The 19,785-nt window shown below is 37.4% G+C and overlaps 1 protein-coding gene across 15 annotated transcripts in view; it reads right to left on the bottom strand.

The window, feature by feature from the left end:
- Nucleotides 1-19,058, bottom strand: part of plekha5 (pleckstrin homology domain containing, family A member 5) — a 179,697-nt gene extending 160,639 nt beyond the window's left edge. For 14 of the 15 annotated variants that reach the window (XM_067391448.1, XM_067391434.1, XM_067391435.1 and 11 more), the window contains exons 1-3: nt 18,905-19,058; nt 18,723-18,799; nt 18,104-18,161 (exon numbers count right to left, since the gene is read on the bottom strand). In XM_067391448.1, coding sequence (XP_067247549.1) covers nt 18,104-18,161; nt 18,723-18,799; nt 18,905-18,996 — 227 coding nt within the window. In that variant the 5' untranslated portion in view covers nt 18,997-19,058. The other variant, XM_067391446.1, reaches the window with a different exon arrangement.
- Between the last annotated feature and the right edge of the window lie 727 nt (nt 19,059-19,785).

The raw sequence follows: 19,785 nt of genomic DNA, 5'->3' as shown, positions 1-19,785 counted from the left end.
TGTAAAATCTTTTGTGGAATGCAAAATATAGGTATTTAGTAGAATGTTCTTGCTTCTCTTTTCCACTCGACAAAAAATTAAAATAAAAACACTTTAAAAGTATCAAAAATGTGGCCCATATGCACTAATATTATAAGTCTTCCAAAGTCATACAATTGCTTCACATGTTTCTCATGATAGGTTTGATATAAGTGACATCAAAACTCTTCTCGTGATCAATCTCTATTGATGTCAAAAACCAGTTCAAAGGGTCATGATGGTGAGTAAATGGCAATTTTCATTTTTTGCTGAAGTATCCTGATGAACAACATATGTGCATGATCCTGCAATAAACGCATTGCTGTGAAAGAAAAGCAACATCTTCTGCACCAGTTAAAAGCGACAGTAAGTCACCGTGAAGAATGTTTCACTGCTGCTAAGAGAGACAGAGTCGACTTGATACTGTATCTCCGTCTTACGGCCCTTTCATGCACCTTTTCTACCATATTCTTATCTCTCTCAGGACGGAGACTAAGCCGAACAGTGTGAAATGTTCAGTACGTCCCAGCGATAGAGCAGTGGGACCGAGACAGGCTCTGGCATCGACTGAGGTCACCCAAGGTCAGCAGCCTCCACTGTCTGGTTCAATCTGTGAAGTGTTCGACAATTCACAAGAGACACTCGCCTGAGCCGACTGGGATGAGGATTAATGTGATAAATTTGTTTGGTTTAGGCTCTGAAAGAAAATTAAAAGCATCAGCTGCAAATTAATATACTTTTGGGGAGTCAATTAGATTAATGATGTCGCTACTGGTTCAGGTTGACCTTTCCACATCTTCCTGTTAGAAACTGGTTATTGCCTTAAAGAGAAACAGGTATGTGAACAACCTCTGAATGCTCACCAGCCGGGTTGTAAATCATGCTTGTTATTGAAAATAAAGCTGTTGTTGAAAAACCGCTAAGCGACTAAATTATGTCATTGAATGTCCTTGCGCACTATCTATTGCTGCTTCCAGAAGCCTGTTTACAAATGTACAATATAACGCCAGAGGACATAAATATGTTAGTACAGGGATGACGGAGAAATTCACTGTGCCAGACAAAAGGAATGATTCAAATTTTGTTTGGAAAGCACAATAAATGAGTCTACTGTGTGCTACAGCGAGATTAAGAGACTGCAGATGTTATAATGCAAAAACACATGTTGAAAGTGTAAAAAAAGGTGAATGTTTTTAAAAACTGACTTTTTAGTGCAATGCAGGTAACCTGTTTAAATCAACAATTTATCTGTAGGAAATTATATGAATAAATTAAATTAAATTGTGCATAAATTAAAAAGAAAGAAAAGTATACAATAAAACAAAAAAATAATGAAAAATGCACAAAAAAAATAATGAAAAATGGACCAAAAGAAAAAGAATGACAAAGGGACCAAAAAATAATTAAACATGGACCAAAAAATAAAAAAATAAAAAATGCACAAAATAAAATGAAAAATGGGCCAAAAGAAAGAAAAAAAAAAAAAGAAAAAGAAATGGACCCCCCCAAAAATGTAAATTATATGAATAAATTCAATTATATTATGCTTAAATTAAAAGAAAAAAGAAAAGTATACAATAAAACAAAAAAGAATGAAAAATGCACAAATAAATAATGAAAAATGGACCAAAAGAAAAAGAATGAAAAAGGGACCAAAAAAAATATGAAACATGGACCAAAAAAATCATGAAAATGCACAAAAAAATTATGAAAAATGCACAAAATATAATGGATGGATGGATGGAATATTGTGAGAATCACAACACCTACCAGACATGCTTTAGTTTTAATTCCATACTTCACACTGATACAAACAAATCAAAAGCACCTTGAATTCATTCAATATCACGGTAGCCGTTCCATTTTCTCCTCAGTCTTTCCTCACAGATCTGATAACAGTCATCAGACCGCACATCTCAACCAGCGGCAGCTCCGAGTGTGCTCTTATCACGGCACAGAGACAACAAAATGGGAATGTCATGACAGGCTGGCTTGCTGAAGAGAGAAGATGTGAAGAGACTAGTAAAAAGTACTGGGACTCCCAAAACCCAAACGCTGCAGCACTCCATCATTAGAGATCCTCTGCACAGATTACAGCCAAACTGACACACAAACAGACACGAATGGAGGACATTCAGAAACAACCAGTTATATGACAGCACATCCTAAAGGATTTCACTGAAAGACATTACGACACATTTAGGGAGATGTTTCTGTATTTATATACAGTAGATGCAACAAATATAATGACTATGGCCATCAATGTTTCTTTATGTCTGCAAAACTACATATATTCATAATCGACTAAAAAACTAAATTAAAAAATTGCCATTTAAATGACATTTATAAACTGACTAAAATGAGTAAATATGACAAAATATTTAATAATATTTGTCAAAAGCATAACTAAATTAAATGCTGTGTAAAAACACTATATAATCAAGCTGTCACTTCTACCAGATTAGACGCTTGTGCAGCCTTTCAAAAGAGGAACTAACAGATATTCAACCATAAAATAGGCTTAAAAACTATAACCTTTCATTCGTTGTCTCTCATGCAAGAGACAACGCCATATAGAGCAGCACAAAACCACTTATGCTTGGACTCATGGGCCGATCCTTGCTTACTGAAGTACGAACGGTGTAGTTCCCAACATCCAGCAGTTTGTGAAGCTTTTCTTCTACTGCAAACTCTTTTTAAAGACGCGTGAGAGTCAGTCGCACACCATGAAGAAATACTGGCTTTGAATTTGTTCACAACACCTCACTAATAAACCGTAGATTCTGGGGACATTGGTCACAGAAGGCGATCTGAAGCACGACAGTGATTGTTTTGAAAAGAATTGTTAAAGGTGGTGAATTTGTACACAAGCGGCTGTAGCACTGCTTTAAATGCCTATTAGCATGCTACAGAAACCTTCAAAAGCAGCAGCAAGTCTCAATTATTTGACAATCGAGTCTCCATTTCAACGTACAACCACTGAAAGTATTGAACTCAGCAGTCAACGTCAATAATTGACTATTTTATAATTATATTTTATGATAACTGACTCAGTTTCTGGATGCAACCATTTTCTCTCATCTTCTTCAATTACATCCTGCAAATCGATTGCACACCTGTATAGAAACGTGCAACTAAAACAATAACGCAAATAATAAAGTCCACACTAGAGGCTCAGTAACTACTAGCTAATTTGTAACCAACTCTGTATTTTATTTGGTTGCAGCATTTGGAAACTTCACCACTGGAAAAATGGGCTTTCAGTAAAACTTGGCTGCCTATGCAGTAGAAAGGCGAAAAAAAAAAAAAATGATGTCTTCCCTTTTGTCAAATCGATAGGAAAACTTCAGCTCACATAATGCACTGGGCATGTTGCCATCCAAAGCCACTCCCACCAGTCTGCTATGGATACGCTTAGAGTCAAATACTGCCTTTAGTAGGAAATACTTCTCAGCAAACTTTTAGTCATAATGGTTGGCTTGTATTGTTCCTGGATGCAAGAATTCAAAGAATAAGTGTCCTTAAAGGGTTAGTTGACCCAAAAATGGAAATTCTGTCATTTATTACTCACCCTCATGCTGTTCCAGCCCTGTAAGACCTTCGTTGCGCCAAAAAAAACAACTTAACTTACATAGTAATGGCCGATTTCAAAACACTGCTTCAGGAAGCTTCGGAGCCTTATGTCGAATCAGCAGTTCGGAGAGTCAAAGTCACATGATTTCAGCCGTTTGGCGGTTTGACACGCGATGCGAATTATGATTCGACACAAAAGATTCATAACGCTCTGAAGCTTCCTGAAGCAGTGTTTTGAAATCGGCCATCACTATGTAAGTTATGTTTTTTTTTGGCGCACCAAAAATATTCTCGCTGCTTTATAATATTAGTATTGAACCACTGTACTCACATGAACTGATTTAAATATGTTTTTAGTACATTAATGGATCTTGAGAGAGGAAATGTCATTGCTGGCTATGCAGGCCTCACTGAGCCATCGGATTTCAACAAAAATATCTTAATTTGTGTTCTGAAGATTAACGAAGGTCTTACAGGTGTGGAACGGCATGAGGGTGAATAATAAATGACAGAATTTTCATTTTTGGGTGAACTAACCCTTTAAGTGGGAATGAATTACTTTCGGTTTACAATAAAGGATCCAAAGTGTTGTAGGCAGTGGCTGAAAGGCCACAAAGAACCATAAATATGGAGAGAAAGAACACCCAATGAAAACCCCCCGTGTTTGCAATCAACATTTCAAACTGGATGACAGTGTTTTATGCCCAATGGAGGAGAAAAACTGAAAGAAAGTGCCATTCAAAATTGAAGCAAAACGCTGTCCGTACAGGTAGGAAAGCTGCCATATTTTCAAATCTTAACATAACGTAGTTTAAAGAGTAGACAAAGTATGATAACATTTTCAGCGATAAACCTACTCTTACAATAACTTTTTTGTTAATAAACCTCTGTCAATCCGACTGTTCGTGGACAGGGATACAGAAATGCTCTGAAGCTGTCAAAAGTCTGCCAATGACTCATGTTGCTGATTAAATGAACAAATTTCTAGGTCCAGAAAGAGTAAACAGTATTCATTTACATATACTACAAACATTAGATTGAAAATCGGCAAAGTTACACTGTAAGGCATTTAGTAGGTCGTAAGCTCTGTGTAAAGTAATGCTTAATCACATAAGACGTTTACCCTCAATAATCCAATAACAGCCTTGAAATTTGTGAATTTAAGTTTATCCTTGATTCCAGCTTTCTTTTGTCTCATGTAACAAACAATGAAAATACATTTTCATTAAAAAACAATATACTTTGTCATCATTTAAGTATTTTTACATGAAAATAACATTCAGAAACTGTATTTGAAATGAATAAGGATCAATAAATAAATATTGATACATAAGAAATGGCATTTATTTATTATGACTGATTTTATCTGACATGCACAACACAAACACAGAGGCATGCTGTTTAGGTCAGGTCTGTGTTGAAGAGCAGCAAACAAAGTAATTTATGAATGTTTCTCTCTTACTCCTGGTCAGAGGCTTCTGTAAATATTTAGTGTATACATTATGTTTAATGGTGCAATGCAAAAATATTTGGCAGTGTGTAAATTGTAACTTAGTGCCTCCTTACATCAAAACTACGTTAAGTTGTAAATTACGCACAGCTGATGAAACTGTCCCGAGAAATATAGACTATTTAGAAAACATTCCAAAATAACCGCTGGCAAAATGAGTTAAAATAAACACAACCTTTGTATTTTGTGGCAAAGCACTAAACTAACATACAAAACCCTCATTCATGCATCAGTATAAAAGCAGCAGGCGTTTGATGTGTATTTGCTTAATGCGGTCACAGTCTGGGAGTGTAGAGTTCAATGACATGAGGAATGATATGAACACAGGATTGAGGAGTGGCAGTGAGCGCCAAGAGCCCAGGAACAGCATATTAAAACATAAATAAATAATAGATATCACCATAGTTAATTACAGTACATTAAGACTTAAAATTTTGTATTGCATGTTTCCTGAAATGTATAAATATGCAGACGAGGTATTACCTAATTAAAAATGTACTCATTTGCATACATTTCCAAATCAAAAATCTGAACATTGGTTAAAAATTCTTGTTGACATATTGGAGTTAAAGGTTTTTACAGAAGGGACTTTTTATAACTCCATAAATCAGAAAATACTGTCAACATCCAGAAAAAAAAAATATATTCAACATATTTTTTTAGAATAAAACCAGGTAAATTATATATAAACAAACCCCTTTTATAAAAACCTTCAGAATACAGATGGGAATAAAACTTCAGATTTCTAGCTCTAAAAAACTAATTTTGAGAAAGATATGCATTATAATTTAAATATACAGACGCAAATAGAAAAAGTGTCATAAAATAAACACTTAATTGTGTATTTTGGATGTTTTCTTTCCACTAGTCTGAAAGAAGTCAAGTTTTATAGAAGCAAAATAGCCTAAAATCTCCAAATTGACCAGTGCATGAAAAAAAAAAAATAACGGTTTGCCTGTAGTGTCTCAGCATGAAACTGAAGTAGCAATATTGTGATGTATATCCAAGTGAAACGGCTTTGCAAACAAGAACAAATATAGGGCGGGGCTTGATTTTGTCTGTGGGGAATTGATTGGATGGTTGTGGTTTGCTATTGGTTGATCTCATGTGAGTGACAGGTTGCCCCGCCCCCACGCCAGTAAACACATCAGAGATGATGTCGCTTGCAAGAGGGAGGGGGAAGTTATTTTGAATAGCACATGTATTTAAACAAAATATGTGCATGGACAAATCAAATCATAAATGTATAATAAACACTGACCACTAGTGCATATAACATACTAATTCTGATTTCATGGTGACTTTAAGGGAAAGACGCCCATGCAATCGTGAATTGCTCTGAAAAATGATGGTGCTGTCAAAACGGGTGAACAAGTGAATTTATTGGCTTGTCCATCAGGATACTCCTGTCTCCTGCAGGAGGAAGGATGGGCGCCTGGTGCTATTGAATCACGCCGCAGGATGTGCCGAGCGGGAGAGAGAGATAAAGCAGGTTGTGCTGCAGGACGGGGGCCACATGTAGCGAGCAAACGCTGGGAAACGTCTGCATCACCTGCTCCACCACACTGACTGCACGGTCAACACACTAACAACAAAGAAAGCCAGCCACCGGTGGCACAATGCACACACTGAGCTTGAGACCTTGCCGCTGCGTTCCTGTTGTCTAATGAGGATCGCAAGCCAACGATCGCCACTGGCGTCTTGTTAAAATCTCTGAAAACGTGTGGTTTGGGTCTGCAGCATAGCCAGTGGGCTGACCCAGAAAGCCATGCTTGGTCGCCCAAGTCAGAGGAGCGCTGATCCATCCGTTTAAACGTCTATCCGGACCCCATCCGAGATATGAATCATGGCTCTGCATCAGCAGAATCCGAGGCTGCGGAGAGCGTCCGGCCGCTGACTATGAATTAATGAGCACTCCATCATCTCCCAAGCTGCCATCTACCCATTCATTTAGCAGCCCACACGTACAAATCATCCAAAGCCAATATTAAGTGTCTAACAGCTGAGTAACCCCTCCCACTGGCATCTGGGATAATGCTGTCACTGAGCTAAATGCTACAACCCAAGGGTTTTCTTCCAAACCTGGGAGCACTCTTGAATTGGGCATTGGGTTCTCGTAAGGTCTTTAACAAAACTTTTCTTCCAGAATTGGTTGTCTGGCTACCCCGAAGGGATGGTTCCGTTTTCGAATCCATTCAGCCGATCTCCAGTTCTGGCGGTACCACTTTTAGCATAGCTTAGCATAGTTCATTGAATCTGATTAGACCTTTAGCATCGCGCTTAAAAATGACCAAAGAGTTTTGATTTTTTTCCTATTTAAAACTTGACTCTTCTGTAGTTAAATCGTGTACTAAGACCGGCAGAAAATAAAAAGTTGTGATTTTCTAGGCTGATATGGCTAGGAACTATACTCTCATTCAGGCGTAATAATCAAGGAACTTTGCTGCCGTATCATGGCTGCAGCAGTGCAATTATATAACGCAGCGCCCGTGACCCCCTGCTTGCACAGGGAACGTGCCTTGCAACCATGGGGACGTTTGTGAGAGACGCTGCGTAATATCATTGCACTGCCGCAGCCATGATATGGCAGCAAAGTTCCTTGATTATTACGCCTGAATGAGAGTATAGTTCCTAGCCATATCAGCCTAGAAAATCACAACTTTTCATTTTCCGCCGGTCTTAGTACACGATTTAACTACAGAAGAGTCAAGTTTTAAATAGGAAAAAAATCAAAACTCTTTGGTCATTTTTAAGCGCAATGCTAACGGTCTAATCAGATTCAATGAACTATGCTAAGCTATGCTAAAAGTGGTACCGCCAGAACCAGAGATCGGCTGAATGGATTCGAAAACGGTAAAACTCAACTGTTTAACTCTAGGGGAGTTGGAAAATTAGCCTATTTTCAAAAAAAGTGGAGTGTTCCTTTAAAACGCATGTTCCTCACATTCACAAAAAAGATTAATCAATTTTGCCTGATGAAAATGTTTGGCTAAATGCAAGAAAACATATTGCATAATAAAAACCTTAACATGGAGTAAAAAGCAGCATGCATGTGAAATTATTCAGGCATCATCATGTTAATCATATGTCATTTTTTTTAGATTCAGCCAAGATGCCAAGTTTCTAGGCCACAAAAATTAGCTGACCAATGTTTTATACCCACTGGTTAGGTGAAAACCTTCTGGCAAAAAATTAGTGAAAATGGATCATAACCCCTAGCTAGCTGTGAGGTGGAGCCTCCATGTATCTCACTTGTTTGTTCAGCACATCCCACAGATGCTCGATTGGATTGAGATCTGGGGAATTTGGAGACCAAGTCAACACCTCAAACTCGTTGTTGTGCTCCTAAAACCATTTTTGCTTTGTGGCAGGAGCATTATCCTGCTGAAAGAGGCCACAGCCACCAGAGAATACCGTTTCCATGAAAGGGTGTTCATGGTCTGCAGCAATGCTTAGGTAGGTGGTACGTGTCAAAATAACAAAGGTTGTGATCTATAAAAACAAACTTGATGGAAGAATGTGCATACGCACGGCTCAAAGTGATATGAATTGAGATAGTAGATGTGCTACTTTCGATCACTTTTCCAGTGACACGCTGTTTTAATGACAGCGAGGAGCGCTGGAAGCACAATAATTCCTCTTTAAACTAAACTGCAGATGTTATGACAAAATATTTTTTTCGAGAATGACGATCAGTGATGCACACTTAACTTCGATATTATGGAAGACGCTGCTGGATTCGGTGGACAAACGGTCCGTTGTCCAGTTTGAATATGTCCAATGATAATATCTTACTGTACAACTACAGCTGCAGGAGGTGTTGATGTCGTGTGAAGGATCTTCAAACAGTTACCCCTGTATTTGAAGGATATAATTTGAAGAAAACGGTAAGATTTGCATGTTTTCTTTTTAAAATACTTTGTCAGTGACGCGCCGAGTCAGACAATTGTATTTACACTGCATTAAATAAGTAGGCCGATCTGTTTCCACTAAAAATAGCCTATAAACTTCCTAAAAGATATGTTCACCTCATCAGCAAAACTGCATAAATTTGATTTGAATTGTTTAAAACTATTAAAATACTATCTGGCCAGTGGAAATGAATGAATCAACTCTATCCTAAAACCTTTATCTGAAGTATTTTATACAACTTTGTTTTTATGGATATTTTGATATATTTATTCTAAAACAAAGAGGATATTGGATGATCTTTATCAATATAATGTGTGGCACAAATGGCATTTATAGTCCATATCTAATATTTTCTAATGTCTTGTACCTTTGACGGTGTTAACCATGGTGTAACATGGATGGGAATATGTATGGAAATGATATGCAGATGAGGTTATGCATAGTAAAACTAGGCATCATAAGCTCCATATATGGTGATGTCGGGGAGGAGACAGGGTGGAGATGGACGTACGCACAATTTTCCGCTGACTAGGATTTATAAAGGGATTTGTACGCAGGTTCTGGCGTACGCATGGTTTTATAAATCTGATTTTTTTTTGTGCGTGCGCAGAATCTAGCTTTTGCGCGTACGTACACTTTTAGTAGGGATCCTACGTACAGTTTTATAAATGAGACCCCAGGACACCTTCTTCCGTTGCTCCGTGGTCCAGTTCTGATGCTCAGGTGTCCACTGTTGGCTCTTTCGACGGTGGACAGGGGTCATCATGGGCACCCTGACTGGTCTGCAGCTATGCAGCTCCATACGCAACAAACTGTGATGCACTTCTGACACCTTTCTATCAGAACCAGCATTAACTTCTTGAGAAATTTGAGCTACAGTTGTCTGTTGGATAGGACCACACGGGCCAGCCTTCGCTCCCCATATGCATCAATGAGCCTTGGCCGCCCATGACACTGTCTCCAGTTCACCACTGTTTCTTCCTTGGAGCACTTTTGATACTGACCACTGCAGACCGGAAACACCCCACAAGAGCTCCAGTTTTGGATGTGCTCTGACCCAGTCGTCTAGCCATCACCCTTGTCAAACTCGCTCAAATTTTCCTGCTTCTAACGCATCAACTTTGAGGGCAAAATGTTCACTTGCTGCCTAATATATCCACCCACTAACATATATATATATATATATATAAAATATATAATATATATATATATAATATATAATATATATATATATATTATATATTATATATATATATAAAATTGACTTTCATTTCAGTGCATCAGTATTTGGAAAGAATAAATGACATTTCTGGGTCTCCACACCAGCCAATTTTTTAAACTGTTTGCAAACCAGGAAAAGAAACATTGCAAAACAACACCTGACTGATAACAAAATTAAATAGATCGCTCCAGTTCTAATCAACAAAGCTGTTGACACTGGAAAAACATAATGTGGCGCCATTCATATGAATAAGCTGGAAAAACTAATTCTTGTCATGTTTATGTTAATTGTAACAGTTAAATAAAATCCGACAGTTGCATCAAAGCCAGTTCTGATGGCATTAGGAGAATTATGTCACGTTGGAAATTAAAACAATCACAAAATTAAAATTCAAAGACTGCGATGGGCCATGTTTGTTTAAGGGCAAGTTATGTAGAAACACAATCAGTGACATCATCTCTCAGGCCTCAAGTCAGTGGAAATAACGGCTGATTCTGTGATAAGCACCAGTAGCATTTCAGTGGAAAAGGGGTTTCTTTATCCAATTAGACCAGTCTAAGAAAAGTTTATATGCAGACAAGGTCAATTTCTGATATTTCGTACTGGAATCGGACTATTGAGTGCTGAACTAAGCTGTCAGCTCCTGGCTCGTGTGTCAAAACAATCAGAGGGCCAAGCGTCATTTACCCTTTCACACCATTTCTACTTGCCCCATGGCTCTCAGAGCGAGCGAACGAATGAGAGAGAGAGAGTGAGGGAAGTGGGCCCCACATGATTCAACAGTCATAGGAAGCATTAGGAAGCTTTTCATCACTGTGGACTCACTCCACCCATCCATCGACCCACTTAACTGTCCTAAAACCACAGCATCTCACGTTACTGCTGCTCTGGAAATGAGGAAACGAGTGAAACACACACACACACAGCTTAACGAGTGAGGAGCATTTCATTCAACAGCATCTGAAGGACAGACGACAGGCAATGTGGAAACACCTGCAGTGGACTGTGGTGTGTTTTCATTTGCCTTGCTTTTGTTCACTTTTCAAACACATCCACTAAGAAACGACTTCACTACAGCTAGCTGGATTGCTAAATGACCATTTAACCAGCAAATCTTACAGAAACCTTGTATTATTAGACTTTTATTAAACCTGGAAGAATACTTCCCATTGATTTTTCCCCATAGGGATTTATACATGTTTTGATTAGCCATTATTCTGCAAAGAAATCCCCAATCTGGGAATGTAGTTTCATGAATTCTGCTGTTAAACACTTTTATTTTAAATATAATTTGATATAATGTGTGCTGACTGCTTCAACAAAAGGCATATGCAATCATAAGCATAATCAAATTAAAAATTATGTAGAAATATAAATCTATTCATTTAAAATATTGATTATACAGTATATAAAAACAATAAACATTAAGTTTATTGCATAATATGCATATATTCAGATATTTAAATATTTTGAGAGTGTAGGCAGACTGACTCGATTATGTCGTTTGCAGTGCTTCATGGGAGTGGGCGGAGCCAACAAGATCTTTTTGGCACGTTTTGCTTGTTTTGACTTTCTGATTGGTGGAATTTTCTGCACAGCATCATGGGTAATGTAGTTTTACATCATGAATTCTGCCGTTAAACAGGATTATTTTAAAAAATAAGTTGAAATAATGCGGATTTACAGCTTCAACAGAAGCAAATACCATCATAAGCATAATCAAATTAAAAATTGTGAAGAAATATAAAACTAGTCATTGATTATACAGTATATAAAAACAATATATATTAAGCTTATTGCAAAATATGCATTTATTCAAATATTTAATTATTTTGAGAGCGTAGGAAGAATGACTCGATTATGTCGTTTGCAGTGCGTAATGGGAGTGGGTGGAGCCAACAAGATCTTTTTGGCACATTTTGACTCTGGTGGAATTTCTGCAAGGCATCATGGGTATTGTAGTTTTTCACCATGAATTCTGCTGATAAACAATTATTTTAAAAATAATTTTAAATAATGTGGGCTGAAAGCTTCAACAAAGGCATATACCATCATAAGAATAATCAAATTTCAAATGGAGAAATATAAAACTACTCACATTGATTATATAAAAAAACAATATATTTTAAGTTTATTCCAAATTATGTATATATATATTCAAATATTTAAGTATTTTGTGATGTAGGGAGACGTTGTTTGCAATGCTTCATGGGAGTGGGAGGAGCTAACAAGCTTGTTTTGACTTCCTGATTGACTATACAGCATCATGGGTAATGTAGTTTTTCATCATGAATTCTGCTGTTAAACACGATTATTTAAAAAATAAGTTGAAATAATGCAGGTTGACAGCTTCAACAGAAGCAAATACTTTCGATTAACAACCCCGTGGCTCACAGTAGGTCTGACTTTAAAGGTTTATAAGATATCATTAAAAATATTTCCCTATGGAGAAATTGAATGGAGTTTTTACTTCCGGAAACCAACTGTTGTACTCTATAGTGACTGCGAAGCACCATGTGATGCAAGCTTGCTTCATCACCATGGAAATTAAATGTGGATGTTATAAAAATTTGAAAATTCTAAATTTGCATGTGAAAAGGTTAAAGGTCAACTTATCACTTTCGTCTACCAATGATCATCAGACAAACAGACATACCCACCCAGAACTTATGTCACTGGTTACGTCAGTGTTGCTATGACCCATCTAACATCTACACAACACAAACAGATGCACGGACGCACACACACCCCTTCGGAAAGAGCATGCCACATCTGAATAAGTGACCTTTGCTACTTTCCCCTATTCACATCTCGCCACATCACTCCATTTATTTCCCACTCCAGTCAGAAATGCCCCAGCAAAAGTCAGATTGCATCTCTGAAAACAAGCACACTTAAATAACATCACTAAAAAAAAAAAAAAGGTTATTCCATTCAGTCAGATGCACTCCTTCTGAGTAACCTCTAATGCTCTTTGGAGTGCGTGTTATTTCACTGCATTCCCCCTTTAATTTGCAACACAAGGCATGAGCGAGACACAGGGAGGGAGCTCATCCTCCGCCTCTTGTCGTGTTGCCCAATCTGCGGCCTGTTAGGCAGTAGGCGGAAACTAATGACCAACATGAGTGTCTTCATGAGCTGTTTATTTTGCAGCATTCCCAAGACGCTGCAACAGCTGCCAAGCAAAAGTCAAAAGAGATCGGTCTTCAGCTAGCCACACAACAAGAACAGCCTTTCAACGGCCAGCACAACCTTTGCTTCACAAGCCGCTCCAGGCGTAGATCACAGGTCATCTCCTTCAATTATTTAGTCAATGTTCCTCAACTTCCTTTTCGAAGGCCATTGAAGAAAGACAAAGGGTTCATTGGTAGAGCTCCAGAATATCCCATTTATTGTGTCCATAGAAAAATAGATTTTTAGTGATAATGCCAAAACCGTTCACGTGCGTTTCTGTAGAAGTTCTTATGATTTAGGGCTGCAAAATCAATTAATCGCAATTAATCACATCTAACAAACGTATATATTATATATATATATATATATATATATTTTATATAAATAAATATAATAATATACATAAACACAAACATATGAAGAAACACAAACTTTTTGTTTACAGCCAAATAACTTTACTAAAAAATGTTAGTCTATTAAATTCCAGGTGCAGAATTTTACTAGTTGTATAATAATAATAATAATAATAATAATAATATATTATTTACAAAATATTCAGATGTACACAAACAAATATATACGTTAGTGCTGTCAATCGATTTATCGTGATTAATTGCATGCAAAATAAAAGTTTGTTTACATAATGTGTGTGTACTGTGTGTATGTATGTATTATAATAATAAATAATAAATACACGGTGCATGTATATATTTTACAAAAATATATTTATATATAAAATATTTACATATAAAATATTTATAATATAAATGATATACAAATAGAAATATGTACATGTACATACTATACTATATTTTATATTATATGTATATATTTTATATTATATATATTATATATTATTATTTATATTACATATGATCTGTATATATATTAATATTCATTCAAACTAAATAATTATTAATAACTGTTAAACTAAAAACGCTTGTGTAATGGATTAATAATAATATATATTGTTGAATTATTATATAAATCATATATAAATCATAAAATCATTTTAAGTAATTATCATTAAAGCCTACTATGGTGATGAACACCGTTAAAAGCCAAGTCACCTTCATGGTACCTAAAACCCAGGATTGGTGCAAACTAATATATATACAGTATATATATATATATATATATATAAGTTTGCACCAATCCTGGGTTTCAGGTACCATGAAGGTGACTTGGCTTTTAACGGTGTTCATCACCATAGTATCATCACCATCACCATATATATATATATATATATATATATATATATATATATATATATATATATATATATATATATATATATATATATATATATATATATATATATATATATATATATATATATATAGTTTACAAAATATTCAGATGTACATAAACAAATATATATATGTATATTTTATACTTACAATTTAAGATTACAGAGTTAACGGCTTTCTAGAGAGCCAATGGTTTCAAAGATTTTTGGTCTCTGGGTTAGTTTTCCTCAAGTACTGTTTATTAAAGAATGCATGGAGTCCTTGCAGGGGAAAAACACGAATTGGAAAAATGTGGGCACTCACTCTTCTGGGATTAAAAAGAGTTATGAATTCTCTGCACGGCGACCACAGCAAAGCCTGCATCCCAGCGTCCTCTGGCTAGCCGTGCTATTCCTGGGTGACACAGAAAAAGCATCCTCGCACACTGCAGGAATTCTGACAGACTCAAGCCAGTGGATCAAATACCACAAGCCACTTGCTGCTTCCGAGCGTCGCTCCTTCTCCAGTCCCTGAGCAAGTCTGTGCCAGTATAATGAATGACCCCCATATCTCTCTTAATCTCTGGCCATCCGCCATTTGCCGCTGCAGTAACATGAGCAAGTTCGCCACAACGCCACTGGTCAACGTTCTTGTCCTTCAGAGTTTCTAATATTGCAGGTCTCAGATCAGTGTGAAGATCCACAACCCAGCAGTCTCATTTCAAATGCGTGAGCAACAGTTCTGGGCCTCCAGGTATCGTCGGCGCAGCAGTAAAGGGGTCCGGGGAGTCTGTACGCTCGCTTGGCACGGTAATCCACAGAGAGGATGACAAAAAGGTGCATTCATGCAAAAGACGATGCACATCGTGACCCAGTCCTCAGATTTGTCCGGCGGTGAGATTGCAGTTAGATCATCGGAGGGTATCACGGGCTGCTGTGTCCCAGGCGTGTTCGCCTAAGTAAAGCAGACAGTGATGCAGCATCCACATGCCTCAGTGGAGGAGGAAAGGTCCAGAAAGGGTTAGCTTGTCAATCCTGACGTGATTCTAGCTCAAATCCCTGTGTTAAATCAGCCTCCAACTGCCTTAAAAAGCTCAGCCCTGGACTGGGTTGGAAAGAAAACTACAAAGCACAAAGCATGCATACAAAATTTTACATAAAAATAAAATAGGAAGCAATTCAACTGACTATAGTGGTCAAAATATTGTCCTCGCTAGTTTTGTTTATACATTCCAGACCGCCTTTAGTCACCAAAGATGACACAACAAGGGCTTTGCTAAATGCAAAACGTTTGGATGCAAGTTCGTTTTAGCGATAAAGTAAAACTGCTCATTTAGATATGAAATTTTCACCCTAAATGAAATAAATTTGCACGATATGCAAATGATAACACAAGATACTGCTCTAATAATGTTTGGTCATATTAAGGCACTGAATATGAAAAAAAATATATATATATATTTATATCATAGAATTTCCAATCCATATTAATGAGTATTTAAATATTACATATCGATGCATATTTGCATATTAAAGGTGCAGTAAGCAATTTCTGAGAAAAGGTGTTAAAATGATCAAACGAGTGCGATATAAATGACAGATGTCAATCAAAAGGATTACGCAGGAAAAAAATAAAAACATTTATAGCAGTCAACAAATCTAGAATTTCTACTAACCAATGCATATTAATGAGTATTTAAATATTACAAACCAATTCATATTTGCGTATTAAAGGTGCAGTAAGCAATTTCTGAGAAATGGTGTTGAAAGTGGATCGGACCGAGCACCACAACACACTTGTAGCCAATCAGCAGTGAGGGGTGTGTCCACTCATTAGGGGGAGGTGCCTGTGTTGCTAAAGCACTGGGTATACTTAAGCTGCGTCTCAAATTGCGTAATGTTGAGTAGGTACTATATTTGAATTTAAATTTAAATAAAGTACGTTCTATATAGTACAAATGCATGTAGTATGAATGAATTTGGACATACTACATCCGCCATGTTGTTACTGTCACATGACCTACCAGCGTCAGTAACATCCCATCAACTCAAGATTTAAACGTGGCCTTATGGGATAGTAAAGTGTCCATCGTATGCGCACTTCAGAATCTCACCGGAAGTATTAAGTCATCCAGGGACTTTTCGAAGTCCCTGGATTTGGACATACTACTCACATACTGTTTTTCGCGTACTATAGTAGAGAAGTATTCGATTTCGGACGCAGCATTAATTTTTTTGTGCGTACGCTAGTGCACAAATTTGCAAAGCATACTTCACTTGACTCGTACGCTTACACAGGCGTTCGCGCATGCACAGTTTTAAGCAATCTCTTGCAACGAGTTACAACCCTTGTAAACAACTTTGTATTCTTTCATGCTAGAGTTTCTAACCTCTTCGCACAATCTCTCGTCTATGTAGGCCTCCATCGTCGCTGTAGCTTGCATGCGTTCCGTTCTGTTTGTATGCAGTTGACTACCTTGTGACTTGACACCCCCAGGGTACGGGTGCCACCTTGTGGATAAACTAATTACTGCAAAAACAATTAAATGCGACAAAAATCCGGTGGTGTGCGTACTGTTCTGATAGCGAAATTTGCATCACATGCACTGTACACCGACCCTTGTGTACGCATAAAAAGCGTGTTCGTGAATTTTGGGGGCGGAGCTATCAAGATTTGGGTGTGATCTTTCAAGTAGGGGCATGTTTGTTTTGGTGGTCTCAAATATCAACAGCGTTTCTCAGAAATTGTTTAATGCACCTTTAAAATGTCATGGCCGCAAATGAAATGTCAACTGCCGAAAATAACACTATTTTCCTTAAAAAACCACAACAAAATGGCACAAGCAAAAGGTATTAATCTGATAAAATGCAAATTATTGATTTGAATAATCTCAAAATAGCCAAATATGATACTAATACACAAACTGGCTCATTTTTAACAAATTCACTGATTAAAATAGTCACATTCGTTAATTTAAATAAAAAAAAAGTCCATTACGGTCTAAGCTCCTCTCCAGCCAAGACACACACCCAATCAAACACACCACAACCTGATTAATGATAAGCAGCACATGAAAACCACACGAAGGGCGCAACAGTTTTGTCCTAAACATGCAGTAGACTAGAGCTGAACAAACAAGGGTTAATATGATTCACTCGGTGGAAACCAACAAGTTGAGCCTGTTCAGCCAACAGAGCTTTGAATCACACGGGCTTGTCAAGCCCTCCGTCAACCTCACGGTAATTACTTTTTTTTTTAAACGGGGAGGGAAAGAGCTCTAACGACTTGTGTATGCCTTCAGTGTGCGAGCAGAAACATTTCTGGAAACGCTATGGTGTGTGTGTGTGTGTGTGTGTGTGTGTATGTGTGTGTGAGGGGGCGGCGATCTGAAATCACTGCTGCTGTCAAACAAGCAGGAGAGAGCAAAATATCCTCCTTCCGCCAGGAGATGAACCTCCAACTCACTTGATAAAGCAACGGGCTCCTTCGAACGTATATCCTTCTTCCCATCCGGTGGGTAAATCTGAAAAGGAGACACGAGGACAATGAGTTTTGCATGCAAAAAGCATCTTTCCAGAGTGAGTGGCCGCAGCGGGCAGCACATCTCTCATCGTGCCCGTGATCTGCAGTGCTGTTCAATGCCCACAAGCATTGCTGTGTGTTCCTATTGCATCTGTACACTGCAGATCAACATGTAAATGTGGATCATTCACCTTGCATTGTGACAAAGAAACTGTTAAGGCTTGCATAACTGAAATTTAGGCTTATGGAAGTTTTTTAAAACGCCATAGAGTTGCTGTCAAATGATCTAATGAGTGCAATATAAATGACAGCTGTCAATCACAAAGATCGCGCGGGAAAAAACGACCATGCTACCCTTCAGAAATGTGAATGACCAAATGCAAGTTGTCAAATACTGCGCGTCCAGGTGTGCTGCATGCATGCAACGCAACGCAAACGCACTGACATTGTGTGCGTCGCGTTCTGCCACAGCTGCGGTTCTGCAGCTGCATTGATTGCATTTCTCCGCGCAGTTCTCGTACACTGATTTTTCCCAGTGATAAAAGCCGTTAAAGCCTCTTACCTGGAGTTTTTCTGTGCCCTGTAATGACGGCTTCTCCCGTGACTGGATGCAGCCAGGTTGTGCTCTTCGCTTCTTCACTGTTGGGTGAGAAAAAAGGGAGAGAGAAGGTGAAAAAAAAAAACAACCGACGAGAGGCATTCGAGCCGAAACGAGCCCCAACTTTCCACCCCGCTGATATTTACTTGATAAAGAACACGCGTCCGTCCCGGGTCACGCCGTAACTCCATGAGGAAGGCAGGCAAGACAGCCACTCCGGGTTCAGGTCCGCCGCCATGTCTGAGCACTGAGAGCAGCGCTCGAGCTGCGCGCCTCCGACCCGCTCGCGCGTACTCGGGATTCCTTAGCAACGGTGTCCAGGGCGCAGGCGGGAGAAGCAAAAGAGCCTCTGGGGGGCGGGGTGTACGCGCGGACCAATGACAGGACGCTCTGATGCGATTTATTTATTTAGTATTCAAATTACATTCTTAATTTCTGTAAAGTTTTAAATTATATGCTATATGCTGTAGTAATTTATTTTAAATCAATTACTACAATTATTTTAATTTATTTTAATTATTATTTTAATTTTAAAAATAATAATTTGAATAAAATTATTTAAAAAAAAATTGGAACGTGGAGTGCAAGTATGTATTTTGTTTCTTATTAATATTAATAAATTAAATAAATATAAATAAACATTATTTTTCCCTGAAGTTTTATTTTCATGTAAAGCATCCTTGGGTTCTTGAAAGGCACTAAATAAATAAAACATATATATGTATAAATAATATTTAGTATGTTTATATATATATATATTGTTAACATTTAAATCTTGAGTAATTTTGCTAAATATTTTGATGTTCTTTCTGTTTCTGATGATCAAAACATCATTTATTGATTGTAATATTGTTAAAAAAAATAAAGGGAGAACCTGTGAATTATATATTTACTGTAGCAATGTTAAGATTTATTATAATTTTCACAGAAAGACATCATGTATTAGGAAAATATAAGAGTTTACATTTTTTTATACATAAATACATATTTTATACACATACACACACACACACACACACACACACAC

This window comes from Chanodichthys erythropterus, chromosome 8 (genome assembly GCF_024489055.1).
Source record: "Chanodichthys erythropterus isolate Z2021 chromosome 8, ASM2448905v1, whole genome shotgun sequence".
In the NCBI taxonomy this organism is placed as follows: domain Eukaryota; kingdom Metazoa; phylum Chordata; class Actinopteri; order Cypriniformes; family Xenocyprididae; genus Chanodichthys; species Chanodichthys erythropterus.
This window is presented reverse-complemented; position numbering and strand designations above follow the sequence as displayed.